At 39.0% G+C, this 20,579-nt stretch overlaps 1 protein-coding gene across 2 annotated transcripts in view; it reads left to right on the top strand.

Annotated features, from left to right (window-relative positions):
- Nucleotides 1-595: 595 nt before the first annotated feature.
- Nucleotides 596-20,579, top strand: part of mtss1 (MTSS I-BAR domain containing 1) — a 39,421-nt gene continuing 19,437 nt past the window's right edge. Inside the window, exons 1-6 of one of the 2 annotated variants that reach the window (XM_026924211.3) lie at nt 596-1,407; nt 10,412-10,473; nt 13,814-13,887; nt 16,204-16,288; nt 17,933-18,024; nt 19,935-20,009. In XM_026924211.3, the coding sequence (XP_026780012.1) occupies nt 1,336-1,407; nt 10,412-10,473; nt 13,814-13,887; nt 16,204-16,288; nt 17,933-18,024; nt 19,935-20,009 (460 nt within the window). In that variant the 5' untranslated portion in view covers nt 596-1,335. The remainder of the gene's footprint in view (nt 1,408-10,411; nt 10,474-13,813; nt 13,888-16,203; nt 16,289-17,932; nt 18,025-19,934; nt 20,010-20,579) is intronic. The other variant, XM_026924219.3, reaches the window with a different exon arrangement.

Raw genomic sequence — 20,579 nt, 5'->3', positions numbered from 1 at the left:
AGTGGATGTTTTGTTTTCGGGAAGGCTGATAAAATTACATGAAACATATTCCATATTCATGCTCTTGCAGTTATTTACACTGAAATAAGTTCAAATTTTTATTTGAATACAAAGTTGGGGAGCAAAACTGGATGTTTGCTCCCCCTCTAATAATCAAAGTGTGGGTGCAGGTGCTCTGCTTCTTCCACTGCTCAGGCACCTATGCTTCTGACACGTGTTTAATCCTTTAAAGCAATAAGCTGCAGATGTTCTCACTGTAGAGACAACACCACTAACTGAGCAAGGTCTTGCTTTCCTGTGTGGCCAGTTGGCCTCGTGCCACACATGCAAAACAACACCACCTGTATACAGCATTTCACGTCTCTCCCCCTTCCCTGTGTGATTAGTTTACTTTTCTATCTAGCACGAAATCTTTTCCATAGTACTTGTGATTTTACATTGTTTATTTATTTATTTAGTTATTTATTTTACGAGTTTAACGTTTAAAGAACTAACATTTCGCTACGGAAAAATCCGAAAGGAGCCGATAGGATGTGGCCACGCCCCAAACCTGGATCGTAACCCAGGGCTGGATCACAAATGACTGCCAGTGCACTCCAGAGGGTGGTATAAGCCAGCGCGGCGCTTCCTGAGTGCTCCTCTTTAGGGAAGAGGGAGCCGATTGGGATACAACCCGGGAGCCGCTTACACGCACGCAGGCAGCGGAGAGGGACAGAGTGCGTGGAGCGGAGTGGAAAGAATTGTGTCAGTGTTTCTGTGGAACACAGCCGCATTATTCGCTTAAACAGGAGTCTGAAACGGCTGAAAATCACTTCAGATCACCGAAGAAATTCGACGCCACCTGGATAAAGTGGACGAGAAAACAGGATGAATCTGAAACGAACTGGCTGAAGTCATTATTGATCGATTGGTCTCCTGGTTGTGAAGGTTAGGAAGTGGCCAGGCGGCTTCCCCGCGCCTTCAGCGCTTCAGCAGAGTCTCCTGCGGTTAGGACGCGACTTCGCGGGTTAAATGCGACTTGCGGACCGCTCGCGGCTCTTTTAAGGCGGTTGTAGACTTTTTATGGCCAGCAAACGCGATGAATTTACCGCGGTTTACATTTCATCAAGCTAGTAGTAGAAGCTAGTTAGCCGGCTAGCAACCCAGTGCTAACTGTGCTATCCGAGATATACGCAGTTTCCCACTTTATTTTGCTCCTTTATTGTAACATTCCCCGTTTCCCGGGCAGTCAGCTAACGTTATAGACAGTGTCTTTTAAAATAATAATTTCAGTGAAAAAGCTTTTGTTCACAAGAAGACAGCTGCGTTTTGGGAGCTTTTTTCGCTCGTGGAAAAATGGATGCGGTCATGGAGAAGGAGTGCAGCGCTTTGGGAGGGCTCTTCCAGTCCATCATGAACGACATGAAGGTAAAATTACAACACCAGGGACCTCTGAGCACAACACACGCCATTTTTCTGTGCACTTGCTGTGACTGCCTCAGTGCTGCGGCCGGCGGGGTCCCCGGTCCCCGGTCCCCGGTGCAGGAGCTCGGGAGCGCAGCCGCTCCAGCGCCGCTAGCAACAGCTCTGTGGTTGGTCCAGTCCGAGCTGAGGAGCACCAGTCAGAGGTGCTGGTCCTAATTCACTGGAAATGATGCATCCAAAATGTTTTTTTTTTAAATGTATTAATAGCTAGAATCCACATATTTATGTAATTCAGGCGCTTTATAACAAATAGGGTCAGTTTTTATTGGATTAGGGTTTTTTGACTGAAACCTGCAGCTGTGTAAACCTGAGAAAAGCTGAAAAGCTGGCTGTGAAAGCTAGATTTCAGGATGTGACAGGCCAGGATTACTGTATAATCTAATGCAAGAGCCTGTCAGGCTCCTCATGCAGATGAGAGGAAGTGTATGAAACCTTTCCACAGTAAGTAGCTGTGCTTGTGGAGGGGACAGTGTGTGCCAGAGGAGCCAGTGCTACAGCACAAACAGGCTGATTTTACTCAGACTTCTAGCTTATTTATCAAGCTGGATACACACACATTTATTCCTAACTAGTTCATAGGAACCCTCACACATGAAATGTAACATTCATGAAAATCCTGTTTGGAAAAATGTTCGTATCCCATGATAAGTTGGTGTAAATTTCTGTAAAAGAAGGCTCACTAGTGGAGACCTCCATCAGCTTCAGATCACATAACTGGTGTTGTGTTACTGCATGATGATTTTTTTCAGAAACCCGGTTGTTTCGTATTAGTGGCATTAATTAAAGGAATATTAAATATGGGGGAAAAAAATGAGTAATTAAGTAAGACAGTGCTGCTGTATAAAGGACGCTACACTGTGGCTCCAGTGGGATCCATTAATGCTCAAACCAACAGGTGATCAAACTGGTAGATCTCAGTCTGCATTGAGCCTTATAGTTCATAGTGTGCTGCATGCCGTCACCAGGCGTCTCAATATATCCGGTTTCTTTGACACATACCTTCGTACTTTTTTAGAATGGCATTGGGGGTTCTGTTGGGGTGTATCGGCGCGACGTGTGCAAGAGGGCATAAGCGTTCTGACTGACTTCTGGTTAATCGTCACTGAGACACAAGACAAAATAATGAAACAGCTGTTTCCCTGTGTGATGTGCTTGGTGTCTGTGATTACCTGGGTATAGTGTAAATGTCCTCTGTTTTCTCTGGTTTCATCTCAAACCATTTTCACCTCACTCAATTCACACCTGCAGCATAAACATTAAACTCAGCTTGGCATTGAACCAGGGACCCTGGAGCTGTGATGCGGCAACATCGCCCACTGTGCCAGCGTGCCACCCCGTGCTTTTATGCTGCTAAATAAGATATTTTTATTGGTTTAGACTTGAGTCAAAATACCTTCTGCCTCTGTCGTTTGTCCTCCTTTCTCCATTTTCAGATATCTATGAGCTTTGCCTTTTAGAGAGTTTTATGGCATCACTAACAATAAGCTGTGGTGTGCACACACTTTGCACCTGACAGGTGATTGGCATTAATCAGTGCACACACGTGAGTACCAAAAATCAGCGTTAATGAAAATTTCATAAATCTGGCAGAAATATTTAGTCTGGTTTGGCCTACAAAAACATTTACTCACAACTTTAATAAAAATTTGATAGATGAGGCTCTGCTCTATGGTCTGGATATTACAGTTTACACAAATGAAGTTTTTAATTTACTGTCTTTCTGTTTATCCAAAAAAAAAAAAAAAAAATACATATGGGATAGTTTGTCCGTAAGACACAACAAATTTGACGGTGACACTGCCGAACAGGAAGTGAGGGCATAACCTGGCACTGGTGTGACTTCTTCAGAACGAACTGTATAGATCACTGATGGACCTCAACCTAAGGAAATACAACAAGTTTTGCCTCTAGGTGGCGCTATAATTCACAAATGTGTAAAACTGCTTAGAACTGTTGAACTACTCGATATCAAAATAAGATTCTTCTGTCTCTGGATTCCCTGAAATGTGCAAGTGACTGATGATGGGGTCGTGTTTTGAATTTGAGAAACCACTTTTTCTCACCACTTCTCAAATCTGTACAAATTTTGTCTGATAACCATGGAAGACGTCCAGGCCAAACAAAACTGAGATTTTTGATACGATGAATAGTTCATCCATAAAGCACAAACAATTTTGAAAGTGAATTTGCCAAACAGGAAGTTAAGTCATCTCTCAGCAACAGTGTTACATTTTTAGCCCAAACTTTGTAGGTGTGTAAAGGACCTTGTCGTAAAGGGCTCAGAGTTTTGCCTGAATCCCCTCTACAGGGCACTATAATTCACATCTTAGTAAAACTGCTCATAATGTCTGAATTCTGTGACGTTAAATCATGATTCTTCTTTCTCTTGATTTCCTGGATATTGTTTATTTATTTTTATTTTTTAATTTTATTATTTTTTTAATTTTTATTTTCATGTAAAGAATTTGTAATTTGCTAGACAGGCCATTTTGAAATTTAACAGTTTTTTTGCTTCTTCTATAAATTGTTTAATTAATCACAAAATTTGGAACACGGCTTCATGAGACCAATCCAAACAAAACTTGTTTGTCAGATTTTTCATTGATAACCTCCAAACGAATTTGATGGCTAAGCCGCCAAACAGGAATTAAGGGCTTATCTCAGCAATGCTTTTACGTTTCGATACCAAACCTGTCACATGTGTTTAGCAATGTGACCTGAAGTTGGTACTTTATTGTTTCTTTGGCGTCTTTATAAATCCAAAAAATGATTTTTTTTTTTTTTCTAGAACAGGAAAAGGGACACATAGCTCTTTGGAATGCAAGTATGTTTTTGAATCTTATATTCTTCACTTTCTGAATACTGATCTTCCACATAGCCATGATGATTTCTTTAACTCAGGCTGAATCAGCTGGGAAATGCTGTCCTAAAGCAGAGTGTGTGTGCATGCATTATTAGCGCAGGCTAGTATGCTAGCATATCAGCTTCTGAAAAGTAGTGTGCTTAGGAGAACATTTTCTTTCTTTCTTTCTTTCTTTCTTTCTTTCTTTGTAGCCTGTCCTTATTTGAGATCAAGTGGAAGCTGCTTTTTCAAAGGAGAGAGTGTGGGCTTGATTAATTTAAAATATTTATTAGAAATGTTAACGCTGAGCCTGGTATCATACAGTACTCTGTGGTGTATAGACAGTATCTACGTGTGTACTTCGCTGTATTAGGTACATGGTTCTAAAGGGTAGGATGTGGTGTATTATGAAATAGCCATTATAAGATTCTAAGTTAGGTTGTGGCTGTAAAGGGATGCATGTGGTCAGCAGCAACGCTCAGATGGCTGTGGCATTCAAACGATTGGTATTTATTGGCATTTATTGGTATTAAGGGGCCCAGTGTGTGCCAAGAAAATATTCCCCACACCATTACACCATCACCTCCAGCCTGAACTGTTGACATAAGGCAGGTTGGGTCCATGGATTTATGCTGCTGATGCCAAATTCTGACCCTACCATCTTTTTTTAAAAAATCTTCACCTGTCCAGTTTTGGTGAGCATGTACCCACTTATCTCATCAGCAAGGCATTTCCACCCTCAGAACTATCACTCTCTGGATGTTTTTGTTTTTTGCACCATTCTGTGACAAGCTGTGGGGATCAGCAGTTTCTGAAATACTTGAACCAGCTCATCTGGCACCAACAAGCATGCTATGGTCAAAGTCACTGAGATCACATTTTCCCCTGTTCTGATGTTTGATGTGAACATTAACTGAAACTCTTGACTGGTATCTGATGTAATGCATTGCGCTGCTGCCACATGATCGGCTGACTGAAATAACTGAATGAATGTACAGGTGTTCCTAGTAAAGTGGCCAGTGTATGTTTTTCATTTTGCATACGGTTCTAGTCTGGTTAACCTGTGAAGTGAAAATGGAGAAAATCTGAAAAATCGTACTGGAAGATGTTTACTAGTCACCGCTGTGAGGAGCTATCGACTTGTCAGATGGTGGGAAAAACAGTGAGAAAGACAAAGAAATGCAGGTGGACACTAAAGAAAGCTGGTTAAATGTGCTTTGTTAGTCAGCAAATATCAGTATTTCATTTAAATAAAATCCTTGCACTCAACCATAGTGAATTTGGTCTTGACCAGCTCTGTGTGAAAGAGTGTATTTGGTACAGTGGGTTGCACGTCACTGTCCAATCCCACTCTGCCCACTTTTGACAGAGGCTGATCCAGACTAGTTTTAGGACTCTACTGAGACTGAAGTTGAAAATGTTGGTTCATCAGCCTTGAAGAACCTTTTAGATGTAGGCATGGCATCCTTCATTCAGGGTTAGCTGGTTGTTGCTGTAAGCAGTGCTCAGTTGGACGGACGCAGCGCAGTCCCAGTTCCACAATCAGTGCTTTCAGCTGTGCAGACACTTCATCCACACGAGTCCGTTTTCAGAATTGGTCCATCCTCAGAGAGTGTAAAATGATACACATTTTTGTTATATTGTGCATTTATTGCACTGATTTATTTATTTGTTGTTTAATGTAGTCTTAAAAATCATTGAAGCTGGAAATTTGTAGCCTGCATATGACTTAATTGAAGTGTGGTTTGACACATCATGCTGTTGTTTATCAGCATTCAGTTTATTTCTTTTACACCTGCCCTATACATGTAATAGTATATGACATTGTTCATACCATTTTCTAACCAAGAATCAGGGTCATATATAAAATCAGCGAGCACACTTTGGAAAAGCCAGTCAAGAAAAGCAAGTATGGTTTGTCTGGTTTAAAGCAAGTCTGGTTTATTATTCTGAATTACAGACAAAAAAACATACTCATGCCAACTTCCAATAATTGACCCAAGTCTTGTTCGAGTATAGCTGGTAAGAATTTCATATGTTCTAGAAATTCTATCTGTAAAATATTTTTATTAAAATTTTTTTTATGTTTTTTTGTACACCAATGTTTCTTTTTTTTTTTGTTTTTTTTTTTTTGTAGCCAGCATGTCTACCTACTGAACTTGCCTAAATTTAATCAAGCTAAACTGTCATCAGGATTATGTTATACACATGCCAGTGTTTCAGGCTTGTTTAAACCCTGTGCACTTCACTGGTCTATCCTTTACCATCTCTTAAATTACTGTTATTAAGTAGTGATCAAGTCAGAGAGAGATCATTGTGTTTTATGAATAAAAGCTGATGTTCTGTTCTCTGCTTCATGGCTTCAGATAAGAATATGGATGAAAACATCAGTCCTGAATAAATATGCATTTCAATGACTGCTTGCAGCTCATTACATGTTGCTGTTTTGTTATTCAGTAGAGTGAACCAACAGGTTCTTTCCTTTTATTTTTGTTCAAATTGTTTCACTTCAGCTTTGCTGCTGCAAGAGGGAGAGACAAGATACAGTACTGTAGAACTGGAAGAGAAGCCACCAACTGAAAGGTTTATTTTTTGCAGTTAAATGCAAAACCTGAAGGAGTGGGCATGTGGGAGATGTTTTCTTTTGGTGAAGGAATAAGCTGTAAAGAAACTGGAACTAGAGTGGAACATGGAGGCATTGGCATGCGTTTGTTTAAAACCTTTCTTTTCTGAAGCTTTTGAGTGATCCACCCACTGGTTATTTCTAGAAGATAACACACTTCTTGTGACAACCCTGTGATTAAAGTGTTGGAGGGGAGGTCTCAAACAAGCAAAAAAACACAAAAAAACCAAAACACAAGAACCACAAAGTAGCAAGAAAATGGTGGTTATTCTAAGTGACTGTTGTTCTTTGAACCTCGGCGAACAAACAGGAGGCGTGAAACATGTAGGTACCTTGTGTGCATGCAGATCTTCCAACAAAGTCACATAGTTATGTGTGACACATTATTTGCATTCAATACCTCTATCATGCAGTCGTCTTTCCCTGGAACATTCTCACCGAGCCAGTGCTGGTTCTGCATGACATGGAAACATGGTGGTTATCTAGGGTTAATAGAACCACAATTAGGTCACTCGGTCTAGCAGCCGATGGGGTGATGTGAAACACCTGGATAATGTCTGCCAACAGTGTCCTCATTAAGAGGACTTCCTCAGGATCAGCCTGAAAAGTACTCAGATGATTGCATTCCAACCACTGGGAGGGAAGACTATGGAAGTATTTTCTGGACAAATTTGCAGTTGCGTTGTCTATTTGTGGATGCATAAATTGCGACATAATTCAAATGAAAATGCAAATCATGCATTACCGTTGGCATTTTTGTTTGCATGAACGTACAATGTCTGCCAAATTTCAGATGGAAAAGCAAAGTCCATTTGCAGTTGCATTTCCCATGTATTACGAGTTATGTAATTGTCACTGTCATTGAAGTAGCAATAGCTGTTACCCCGTTGGCTATTTCATTTCTTCGCTATCGCGTATGAAGCCTGCCAAAATTCAAATGGAACAGCAATTCCCTTTGCACTTGCATTTCCGATGCCTTGCACAGAAACCTGTCAGTCAGTGCTGTGGTGGGAGTAATACTATGGGGCGTGTCTATATCTGGAAATGACGTCAGTCCCAATCAACGACCGTTGCTGAACAGATGATTGTGCCGATGCGTGGATAAAAGTTCAAGGCTTTACAGCAGTCCATAGTCTTTTTCGCCTTGTTGTTCCTTACACCCTCCAATGCTTTAACATACTGATAGAGCTCAGACTTAAAGTTTGGCTCCTTTTCTGACCAACATTTATGAATGATATTCATGTCATTAACCTTGTACAATATTGAGAAAGTGCATGATGACACCCTGGAGTAGGCCTAATGACTGTCACCACAATGTGTTTTTACAGAGAGATCACAGGTATTGTACTAAACACATTTTATCAGTTGTGTTCTAAACACTCCTAAGTTGTTTTGTAAACAAGACTTTATTTGTTCATCCAGCTTCTGTTCTCCCTGACAGACAACTAAGCAAAACCTTACTCTTCCTCCTCGATTTGTTCAGCAACGTAGTAGCATGGACTGACAAAATGGAGGAGCTGGAGCAAATATTTTTCTAACACCACTCGTCCTCAGCTGTAAAAAGACTGCCCGGAGAAGTGCAGTAAAAACCAAACCGTGAAACAAGTCAGCTAAAGTATTCAGTATTAAACATATTTAAATACTCACTCTCCTGTCCATCACCTTTCCACTTACTTCACTTTTAAATACTGAAGACAGTAGTAAAGGTGATTATACATTTTATTTACACAAAATTAAATATGCTTTCCATTCTTGATTATTTTTATTTAAGAAATAATTTCTTACATTTTTTTGGAAGTACACTTTATTAAAATTTGTCTAAAAAAGGGTTAGGAGTGACACTCCTCTAAAAAAGGCATATTTGAGGCAAGGCAACAACCTGTCTCTAGGCTAAGGTGATGAAATATTGATTTTGAAATACTTATTTCAAACAATACTACTATAGAAAGCTTAACTAGGCTTAATTAAATAACAGGTCACTAACTACAATACGTTACTGACAATATTTATCAGACATTTAGCGCACATTGGTCACTTTCTTCAGATCAGTCACTCTAACAGTATTGTCATTTTTTTTTTATGCACAAAGTGTTATTCAGTGTGACCATTGGTCTCAATTGCTAGAGGTAGTGCTGAGTCTCAGTTGCTGAAACACAAGGAATTTGTTTAAGCACCCGGAAAGCCAGATAACACTGGGAGTGAACGCAAGTGTAACAGCATTGTAGCCAGAAACAGGGCCAAAGTAAACAAATACATTAGAAAAAAGCACTGCTTATGAGAAAATAAATAAGCCCTGGAAAGACATCACTGATGCCATGACATTCATGACATTCGCAAGAGCACAGTGGGCTCCATAATTCTTAAATAGAAGAAGTTTGGAACAGTCAGGACTCCTCCTAGAGCTGGCAGCCCAGCCAAACTGAGCAGTTGGGGAGAAGGGCCTTGGTAAGAGAAGTGACCAAGAACCCGATGGTCACTCTGGTTGAGCTCCAGAGATCATGTGGAGATGGGAGAAACTTGCAGAAGGTCAACCATCACTGCAACACTCCACTGGGCTTTATGGCAGAGTGGCAGACAGAAGCCTCTCCTCCTTGCAAGACACATGAAAGCATGAAATTTTACATTTCCAGGCAGGTTTTCATGTGTCTTGCACTGAGGACCACTGGCCACTCTGCCATAAAGCCCAAATCGGTGGAGTGTATCAACCTTGGGAACCTTCAGTGCAGCAGAATTTTGTTTGTAGCCTTCCTCAGATCTGTGCCTCGATACAATCCTGTCTCTGAGCTCTGCAGGCAGTTCCTTTGACCTCATGGCTTGGTTTTTGCTCTGATATGCATTTTCAGCTTTTAGACCTTATATACACAGGTGTGTGCCTTTCCAGATCTTATCCAATCAATTGCACTCCAGTCCAAGTGCAGAAACATCTCAAAGATGATCCAGAGAAATGGGATGCACCTGAGCTAAATTTCCAGTGTCATAGCAAAGGGACTGAATATCTGTGATATTTCAGCTTTTTCTTTTTAATAAATTTGCAACGTTATCACAAATGTGTTTTTTGCTTTGTCTTTATGGGGCATGGAGTTACATCGTTTACAACGTTTACAGCAAAATTTACAACGTTTTAGAGTAAGGCTGCAACATAATAAAATGTGAAAAAAAGGAAAGGGTCTGAATACTTTCTGAATGCACTGTAACTGCAGTGGTTTCAGTGTGAATTTGCAGCGACAGACCAGCACAAAGATATGTGAAATTTTCTTTCTTTCTTTTTTGGAAAATCCTCCAACGGAATGTTATATAACTGTTATAATGTTATGTAATAGAATAATAATAATAATAATAATATTATTAATCTATCATTATTCAAGCTGGTGTTATAAGTTGGAGGATAACTGAGACTAGACCTGACTCAGTCTAGTGATTCACCTCTGTTTATGACTAACCTTACTCTTTTCCCTGTTCTCTGTTTGTGTGTGTGCCTTTAGGCCAGTTACCCTGCCTGGGAGGACTTTGTTACGAAAGGGGCCAAGTTACAGTCTCAGCTAAGGTAAGAGCTACCTGCTTGTCTACACACAAATTTCATCCATTTTAATATGTGATTCTTGTTCAGATACAAAAGCATATTGTGACTGTGTGACTATAATGAGAAAGGTTGGGATTCATGTGCTGTTACATAACTAATTTTATTTTAATCATGCTGCCCTACACTTGATATTAATTTGGAAGGAATTGGAGGCAGAGGTCTGTTCACCCTAATGATAAATATGAGGCACTTATTTAGGAAGGTTACATTTGCACAAAAGGATGGAGTTAGGATTGTAATATGAAACATAATTCATGTTTGCAGCTGTAAAGCTTGTGTGCACATGCAAGAGCACGGTGTAAAAGTGCAGACTAGACCTATGGGATGTTCATTATTCTGTTTCAGTTTTTTTCCAGAATGACAAAGTGAAGAGGTAGGGTGTGACCCTCTGGCACAGCTATAAATATTATATATTTTCTTTTTGGTGTCTCAGCAGTGAGCAATCACAACAAATAACAGTGAGCAATCACAACAGTGAGCAATCACAACAAATAAATAAATGTGTGAATTACATTTTTGTTACGTAAAAGTAGGGCTGAACTATACTGAGTAAAAGTTACATTGTGATATTTGAAAAACAATAAAGGCATATATTTACCCAAAAAAGCTATTCACACATAGAGATAACTTTAGTAAAAGAATGGTTGCTTTTAGATAGGTTATTAAGTCTGTAACTTAAATTTGTGTTTAATTTAGAGATTATCTTAAAACACAAATTAAACATAGTTATTAACAGTTGATGAGATGTTATCATCGAGTATCATTAATGTGCTTTGATTAAACAGATTATTTAACAAAATTTAACTTATTTGATCCACCTGCCTTTATTCTGCTTCTTGTTTTATCACTTATAAAGACTACACAAGAAGCTGAAACACCTGTTATCCCCTTGGCAATGTTTTCACTGTCTGTGAACGGTGACATTTAAGAAGAAAATCCCGCAGAATCAAATTTAATATCATTATTATAAATTTACTTCTGTTCACTTGGTAAATATCAATATACCAAGCAGAATTTTAAATGTAATTTACACACAAGCTTGAAGATGTGTGCAGTGTGTAGCTTGTATCCTGTTCATGTGTGTTTAAAGCCTTTTGGTAGCAGGGTTGGTGCAGTCTTTTTCTCTGTAGGCTTTTGAAACATGGTGATCCTTGCATGTCATTTCTAGCATAATGAATGAATGAATGAATTAAAATATATTTAAAACGATTTATATTAATATCTACTTGTATTATGTATCCTTGTGATAAATGCAAAAACTAACAGTGTGTGTCCTAAAAGTGACATGAATGTAGTCATTTTTTGAGAGCTTCACTGTCTTTGTGGCTGAATCTCAATCCCACTGTTTGAAGTAAATAAAGGAGATGGCAGAGTAACTTCTCATCCATAAGAAATATTACAGTGAGTAAATATATAACAAGAGATTAAAAAAATTAAAAATTAAAATTTATGCAAAATCATATTGCCTTGTAATTTTATTTGCAGTTAGCACAAATGAGTGGTAATTTGGCTGTTTGCTATGAAAAGCATTTGGACTTAATGCATAGGAATAAAAATGAAATTGAAATAATTTATTTCTATAGGATTTATTAGTGAATTAATGGTTATTAATGGATTTCTGTGGGATGTTTAAAGTTTGGAGTACTCTGAACCTGACTGATACTTTTCCAGACCTTTATCCTGCACTTGTTTTGATGGTTCCTTGGTCTACGTGATGCTGTTTGTTGGGGTATTTGCTGTAATAAACTGTGTGGTCTTCCAGGAACAGCTGTATTTATTTAGGAGTATATAGATTTAAATTTATATTCAGTTTCTACATGGTGATGCCTTGATACAATACACTTTCAGTACAGCAAAAAAAAGCATTGCCTGAATATGTTCCTTAAATAGTGTTTGTGTGATCCATTCAGACTTATCAGCATATAACGAAACAAAAGCTGTGCTTTAGAATGTAATAAAATTCCCTGCATGACTCTGATGACAGACACTGGCTATTTACAGAACATGCATTACTCCTGATCTAAATTAACTTAAGGTTATTAACCCAATGAAACACATAGTGTGTATTATCACAGTGAAGCTGCTCCCATGTCCATCTGGTCTGAGAGGCTGCACTGATCAACATATAAGTAGGTGGCAGTTGTGGGTGATCTGGCAAAAATATCACGTCAGATGATTGTTTTATGCTGGATCCCGAGCAACATGATTATTTTTCATGTCGGTTTTTCGCCTCGAGGTGCAGAGAGATGGGATTGGAGAGATGGGATTTGTACTACTATGTAAGCATTAATTTTTTCCAACTGGTGGTCGGAGAGGGGCGGCCTGAATTTTTTTTATTTTTTTATTTTTTTTTATTTATTTTTTTTTTGGATTAGCAAAAGCAGGGCTTGCCTGAAAAAGTTTGAGTACCAGTGATATAACCAATGTTGGATTTTTTTAGACCCCAGCTTCCCCATGTTGTCAGCCATGCTACTGTGTTCCCAAATTAACAGAGGAAGAAATGTAAGCTAAGAAACTACCAACTCTTGGCTATTACTGGTCTGTTTGTGTGTTTGTCAGTGAGCACAAGGTAGACTAGCCAAGACAGTAAAGTCTGGTTCATAAAACACCTTGGGAAGCCATGGGAAAGTGTTTTCAGCAACTGACAATGTGTTTAGTGTCACAATAAAAACAGATTGTGGAGCCATGTTAATCATTCATGATCTACATAGTCATATCGCTCACCTCTAGTTAGCGACACTGTCTGCTTCAGTGTTTTGTTTTTTTTTGTTTGTTTGTTTGTTTTTTTTCCCCTCTACTACTAGTACACCTTGCCTTTGCCTCATGTTTAAACACCAAGAAAATTGAAAACAAAGAACAGACAACACTGCTAAAGGCCAAGGGTTTGCTGCCACTTATTTTTGTTAAGAGCAAGTACACAATGTTCTTGGGTTTTATTTTTGTTTTTTGTTTTTTTTTTCTCCCCTTCCTAGAATCTATACTGGAATGAAAGCATAGTCTTGCAAACACCATTTACCTTGAATTCAAGTCTTGTATACAGATCAAGTGAGCACCAGCATCTGGCTTCAAAACACTACAATATTAACAAGCAAGCTACTTTAGTACTAAAAAGGGGGGCACTCACTTTTGAGTCATGTCATCAACCTGTTTACATTTCTACCTTTAACATTATAGATATTACAGTGAAAAGGGCAGGGCTCTCGTTTGTATTTCTACATTGTCAGTTAAAAATAAACAGCCGCTTCTGCCTTGTACAATTCAAATGTGTGTTTTTTATTTGCTTATTTTTGTCTCTGCTTATTAGGACAACCATCATTGTTATTGGCTCATTTCTGGATGCTTTCCAGAAGGTTGCTGATATTGCAACTGGAACACGAGGTGAGCAGTCGTTCATTCTCACTTTCCGTGCATGCGCGCGCGTCGTGCGTGCACGTGTGTGTGTGTGTGTGTGTATACATGTATATATTTATATTTTCATATATATGTCTGTGTGTCTGTGTGTATATGTATGTATATGCACTCAGTAGGCACTTTAATAGGCTCACCTATACATCCACTCATTCATGTAGTTAGCCATATGGCAGCAGTGCACTGAATATAACCATACAGACCAAGTGCAGTTTAATATTCACATAAAACATCATAATTGGGGTCTCGGAGACTTTGAGATCTTGGTGACCTTGACCATGGTATGGTTGGTGCTGCTGATCTCCTGAGATTTTCAAGTACAAAGGTCTCTATAGTTTGCACAAAGTGATGCAAAAAGCAAAAAAAATCCAGTAAGCAGAAGTTCTGCAGATGGAAAGACCTTGTTGTTGAGAGAGGTCAGAGCAGAATGTCCAGACTTTCAAGCTGACAGGAAGGCTATGGTAACTCAGATAGCTACTCTTTACAACCAAAGTGAGCATAAAAGCATCTCAGGACACACATGTTGAACCTTTAGACAGGTGGGCAACAACAGAAGACCACATCGGGTTCCACTCCTCAGCCGTGAGCAGGTGTCTGAGGCTATAGTAGACATAGGCCCACCGAAACTGGAAAGTTGAAGATTGGAAAAACATTGCCTGTTTTTTCAATCTTCATCTGTCTAGTTTTTGCCTCTGATTAGCCATTTAGCCTCTGCCCACTGCTGTGTGTGAAAATCCAAGGAAATAAGAGGTTTCAAACCAGTCTGTTTGGCACCAGCAACTATGCCATGGTCAAAGCCACTGAGATCATGTTTTCACCTTCCTTTGGTTTAGCTTTATCTGAAGCTCTTGACCTGTATCTTTGCGATTTTATGTATTGCAGTACTGCCACAGGTTGTTTTGCAAATTTATTAGAATACAGAAACTAAAATATCTCATTTAGGTAAGTATTCAGACCCTTGGCTAAGACACTCCAAATTGAGCTCAGGATCATCTTGTTTGCTTTGATTATCTTGAGATGCCTCTAGAACTTGACTGGTGTCCACCTGCGGTAAATTCAGTTGATTGGACATGATTTAGAAAGTCCAGGTGAACTCCATGAAGTTCAAGGAACTCTCTATAGACTTCGGCGGTCAAACTGTGTCGAGACATAGATCTGGGCAAGGGTATAAAAACAAGAACCCTCCAGATCTGCACCTTTAACTTAGACAAAAAGAGAAAAGCTATTAACAAAAGACTAAACAAATAGGTTTTCCACCTTGACTTAGATTGATACTGTGTCTGAATCCCAGACACTAACTGGAAGGCTGTTCTGTAACTATGGGGCTTTGTAAGAAACAGCTCTGCCCCTTGTTGTACTTTTCATTATTTTAGGTACTAATAAAGAGCCTACACCTTTTGATCAAAGCAGGCGTCAGATACCGCATGGTGTAACTGAAAGGCCATCCAGGGTTACTACATAACCAGAAAGCTTACTTCTAGCTGCTTGTGGTCCTAGTAGAAGTACTTCTGACTTGTAATAATTGAGTTGGAGGAAGTTAATCAGCATCCAGTGTCTAATATCCTTTACACATTCCTCAACTTTTTTAAGCTGGTGTCTCTAATCTGGCTTTGCTAAAACGTATGGCTGTGTGTTGTCAGCCAGTTAGCTCTCCCCTAGCATAAGACAGCTGCCAGCCGGGAAGGGTAAAGGCTATCCCGTGCTTCTCACGTGCTTCCAGCCAGTCGCATCTTTCCAAACTGCTGCTCATGCTGTGTCATGGTGCAGCGTAACACACTCAGAGAAAAGCGCAATCTTCCCCCTGCTGCAGGCAATAGCTCACAAACACCCATGACTGGCTAGTGATTGACAGGGGAGAGAGTATATACACCCCTCCCACCCAGAGAGCACTGCCAGGTTTGCTCTCATGGACTTCCAGCCACAGATGGCTGTGGCATAGTTGGGATTTGAACTCGCAATCTTGATAGCGCAAACGCTGCTCTTGAGCCACTCAGGAGCCCCTGGCAAGCGATTTGAAAACAGAAACCCCTATCACGGGAACCCTGTTTCCCTGTAAAACAGGCTCTGGGGGGAGGGGCAGCTGAAATATGACTTCATATTATTGGTTAATGTTGTTTTCTTTGTCTGCCTGTGCACTGTTAGATAATCAAAAATCAAAAGATGTTCTGACAGGCACATAAACGAACAAGGTAACTAGGTAACTGTGATTAACAAGGTAGCAAACTAATGTCTGTTTTGTCTTTATCACTCTTTTTTCTTATTTATTTATTGATTTATTTATGACAGGGGCAACAAAGGAAATCGGCTCAGCATTGACCAGAATGTGCATGAGACATAGAAGTATTGAGAACAAACTCAAACTCTTCACTACGTAAGGATGTCCTTTATCTCTATTTTCCTTTAGCTGTCTATTTTCATTTTTTTTCCAACAGAAAAATTATTTATGAATTTCTTTTTTAAGCCCTCCTAGAAAGTCCAGTCCTCTAAGATGTTTGTTGTAATAATAGGAGATTAAAGCTGAGAATCTGTGATGAAAATGTCAATGACATTATGTTTATTTTAATAATATATTTTTAACAAGTAAAAAATAATTAATTAAACCCATTAATACTGTAGCATTTTAGTGTAAACTCTTAAGTAAAAAGTGCTAGAGGTTCACAGACTTGTGCATGGGTCATGTCATGAGATAATAGTTCACAGCATGTGAGAGTTAAACATTTAGTTCAAATTAATGTTAGCTAGACAGATCATTTTTTTGTGGCTAAAAGCATCTTCATCGTTGGAACTCCTTAAAATGGACTGACACATTGTCGTTAAAAGAAAATGAAGAGGGGGAACGTGTAAGCACAAGTCAGACAACAAGAGCTCAAAAGTGCAAAAAGTCCTGTAAGTACAGAGAGGACGATTTAAAATTTGCATTTAGGTGCATGGACGTTGACAAGGCCAACCCCTTTTGTAAAAGCGTGTGCTGGGTTTGAAAGTATGAAGCCAGCTTTCTTAAAGACTTTTGGAAACAAAACATAAAACCATTATTTGATTGATTTAAGTACGGCTACATAGATGAAAACTGCAAAGTTGTAAATGAGCAAAACAAACTTTTTCAAAAAGCAGAAGTTTGACTTAATGTCAGCTTGCTTAACATCTCTGGGGATATCATGAGGAAAGGGAATTGTCTAGAAATACTGACATAACATCAATCAAGTAAAATCTCGGTCGCCTCTGGGTCTTCCAGTAGTTCAGTGATCCTAAGCATACCTCCAAAGTTGTAACAAGGCTTAAATGGCTTAAAGACAGCAAAGTGAAAGTATTGAGATGGCCATCACAAAGCCCTGACCTGAAGCCCACAGAAAATTTGAACTTAAAAAAGCATGTATGAGCAAGGTAGCCCAAAAACCTGCTTTAGTTACACCTGTTTTGTCAGGAGGAATGAGCAAAAGTTCAAGCAAGTAAACGATAATGCCACAAATTGTATGTAAAATTCTGACCCACTGAAAATCTGCTAGAGTAAATAAAAGCTGAAATAAATCTGTCTGTCAGGTTTCATTTTTGAAATGAACTTTCATGGAAATACAGTACATACCCTGATTAACTTCAAACAGGAAATGTATAGTAACATGAAATGTGTGGAATTGTGGAAAAAATGAGTTTGAATGTCTTTATCCTAGGTGTATGTAAACATCTGGCCTCAATTGCAGGTTTCTGGATGAACAAAAATGGGACTGGGCAACACATTGTAGCTTTTACTTGCCTAGCAGGCTAGTTAATAAATTTATGATTTATAAGGACATATTCAAAATATTGTCATGCTTTAAAGCTAGAATCAAGCATTATCTGACATTATGCCAGGGCGTGTTTCTCTGGACTGTGACGACTCATTCCTGTGTGATCATCTTTGTTATCATATTCTATTTCTTTTATCATTTTGCACTATTTCCTCTGTGTTTGTGTGTGTGTGTGTGTGTGTGTGTGTGTGTGTGTGTGTGTGTGTGTGTGTGTGTGCACGCACGTGTGGCAGCGCTTTCATGGATAACCTGATCAGTCCGCTGGAGCTGACGTTGGAGGAGTGGAAAAAAGTGGCCAGTCAGCTTGATAAGGATCATGCTAAAGGTTAAATCCTCTACAGCCCAGCACCTCTTTATTTATCAGACAGGACATGCAGCTCTTTTGGCACTGTTCAGTAGTGTAGTAATCACCATGCTGAGTTCTCTCTGTGTGGAGAAACATGCTAGAAGGTCTTTCGCTCTCATTAACAGGAGTAGCATCAGCATCCTAAGAAAACAATTATAATTATGTATTTCCTTGAAAACAGCATAATGTGTAGTAAGACAGACTGCTGTTTTAAAAAGGGTTTTGTTTGAGCATACAATCCAAAATTATTGGCACTCTTCAAAAAAAAAAAAAAAAAAAAAAAATGGGTGCACTCATTATATAAAATAAACATGATACACAGTGATTCAAAATGTGCACTCAAACAACTGAATAAACTACGTTTCACTAAAAAAAAAATTCACTGAAGAGTTTTTTAAATAATATATTTAAAAATGAGAACATGTGAACAAATGTGGCCAAAGTATTGGAACCTGATGAATGCAAAAGAAATGGTCATCCTTGGATTTTTTTTTTGCTTTCCTTGGGTACAAATGTAACACAGACACCTGAGAAAGGAGACTCGATGTAGCGACTTGCACTTGAGTAACACCTCAGTGGTCAGTAATTTGATGCAGGAGGTAACTCACATTCAGTATAATGTGTGCATGATCTTGCTGCAGAATGTCAGGGAAATATCAACAAGCAGTCATACTCTATTTTTCTCGCTCTCTGTTGAATAATGACATTCGGATGACTTTATGCTGGGAAGAGAAATTATTTAAAACTGATTAAAAAGTGAGGAGTCTTTGTAGTTACGCTACCATTGAGAGTAACGTCATGTTCCTCGCGTGCGTAGATTACATGTTCGTACAACATGCTTACAAATGAAGACTGTCTACTGACTGATCAATGGACATACAGTCAGCTTCGGAATTATTGGCACCCTTAGTAAAGATGGGTTAAAAAAAGTAATTAGATTAACGTGACACTTTATGGGGTGGGTCGGAAATGAGGAGATGGGAGGCAGGCTTGGGACAACACAAAAAAGGGGCTCTTTATTTTGCTTTTCAGTGATTTTATTTCGTTAAGCCCACACAGACGAGCACACACACAGCTCTGTGCTGCTCAGCTCTCTCTCTCTCTCTCTCGTGGCTCTCGTCTTGTCGTTAAGCTAATTAACCACAAATACTACCTTCTATCAAATAACCAGCTTTACCAAGGTTGCCAAAAATTCTAGAGCCGAAGGAAAGTCAGCAGAGCAGACATGCTCAGTTTTAGGATGTATATAAAGAATTCATTTGTAGTCTGCATTTGGAATTAATCTATTGGGATTGTCTAAAATTTTTTCATGCTAACCTAGGCCGTGTTTAACAGTGGCCATCTCAGTCTCTGAGCCCAACTGCAAAGCTGTGGTCTTAAGCCATGTACAAACCTAAGAATACAAAAGAAGCTTAAAATGGTCTGCATTCAGGAATGATCCAAGATCTCTCTGCAAGTGTTTTACAGGAATAGTCTCAGTGGTCTTGTTCTCTCCAGGATGGCGTACATCAAATATTAATTTGAAACCAATGTGTTGTATAAAAAATACACAGCTTGAAAATATTAAGGTCTAAATCTCAGTAATTGCATGTGTTATTAGTTTTTTTCTTAAAAAAAAATTCTTGCTCTTTTTTGTGACCAGTGACAATAATTCTGGAGTACACTGTATGTTCATATTTTATTCAGCTATTATAACAACTCGGGGAAATTTTTATTCCCAAACAGAAGTAACACACACAAATTTAAGTACAGATATTTAACAGATTTATATGAATAGGCAGGTATGAATAGGCAGGTGTTTTATTGGCATTGTATAAATCATTTTTGCTATTTAAACTTGCATTTCATTCATTAAGCTTTTAGAAATGTTTGTATATTTGTCTCTTTAGAATATAAGAAGGCACGAGCAGACATCAGGAAGAAATCATCTGATACAATCAAACTGCAGAAGAAAGTAAAAAAAGGTAAGAATTCAGAGTGTGACATAGTGGAGCAAAAAGTATAAATGCCTAAATATAATTTCAATTCAATTTTATTTATATAGCGCTTTTTAAAAGGGACATGATCGAAAAGCAGCTGTAAGAAATCTGGATATATAATTTAAATGTATCCTTAATGAGCAAGCCAGAGGCAAAGGTGGCAAGGAAAAACTAGGGCATTTTTTTTTAAGGTTTGCTCTTGTCCTGTAATGGTTTAAGAAGCTGTGCATGTACGCAAAGTGTAAGCAGGGACCTCCTGGCAAAACTGGCTATGACAGCGTAACTGAGAGGGAGGGGGGGGGGGGGGGGGGGGGGGGGTTTGGGTTTGGCTGGAGGCTGACTAAACAAATATGTTTTCAGCCTAGATTTAAAGACTGAGTCAGTGTCTGAGTCCCAAGCACTAATTGGCAGGCCGTGCTTTAACTGGAGGCTTTGTAAGAGGAAGCTCTGCCTCCTGCTGTAGACTTCATTATTCAAAGTACAAACAAAGAGCCTACAGCTTTTGATTGATGCAGGCTTGGCAGATCATAAAAGACCAAATGTTCCCTCAGGTAC

Source organism: Pangasianodon hypophthalmus, chromosome 2, assembly GCF_027358585.1.
Source record: "Pangasianodon hypophthalmus isolate fPanHyp1 chromosome 2, fPanHyp1.pri, whole genome shotgun sequence".
Taxonomy (NCBI): Eukaryota; Metazoa; Chordata; class Actinopteri; order Siluriformes; family Pangasiidae; genus Pangasianodon; species Pangasianodon hypophthalmus.
This window is presented reverse-complemented; position numbering and strand designations above follow the sequence as displayed.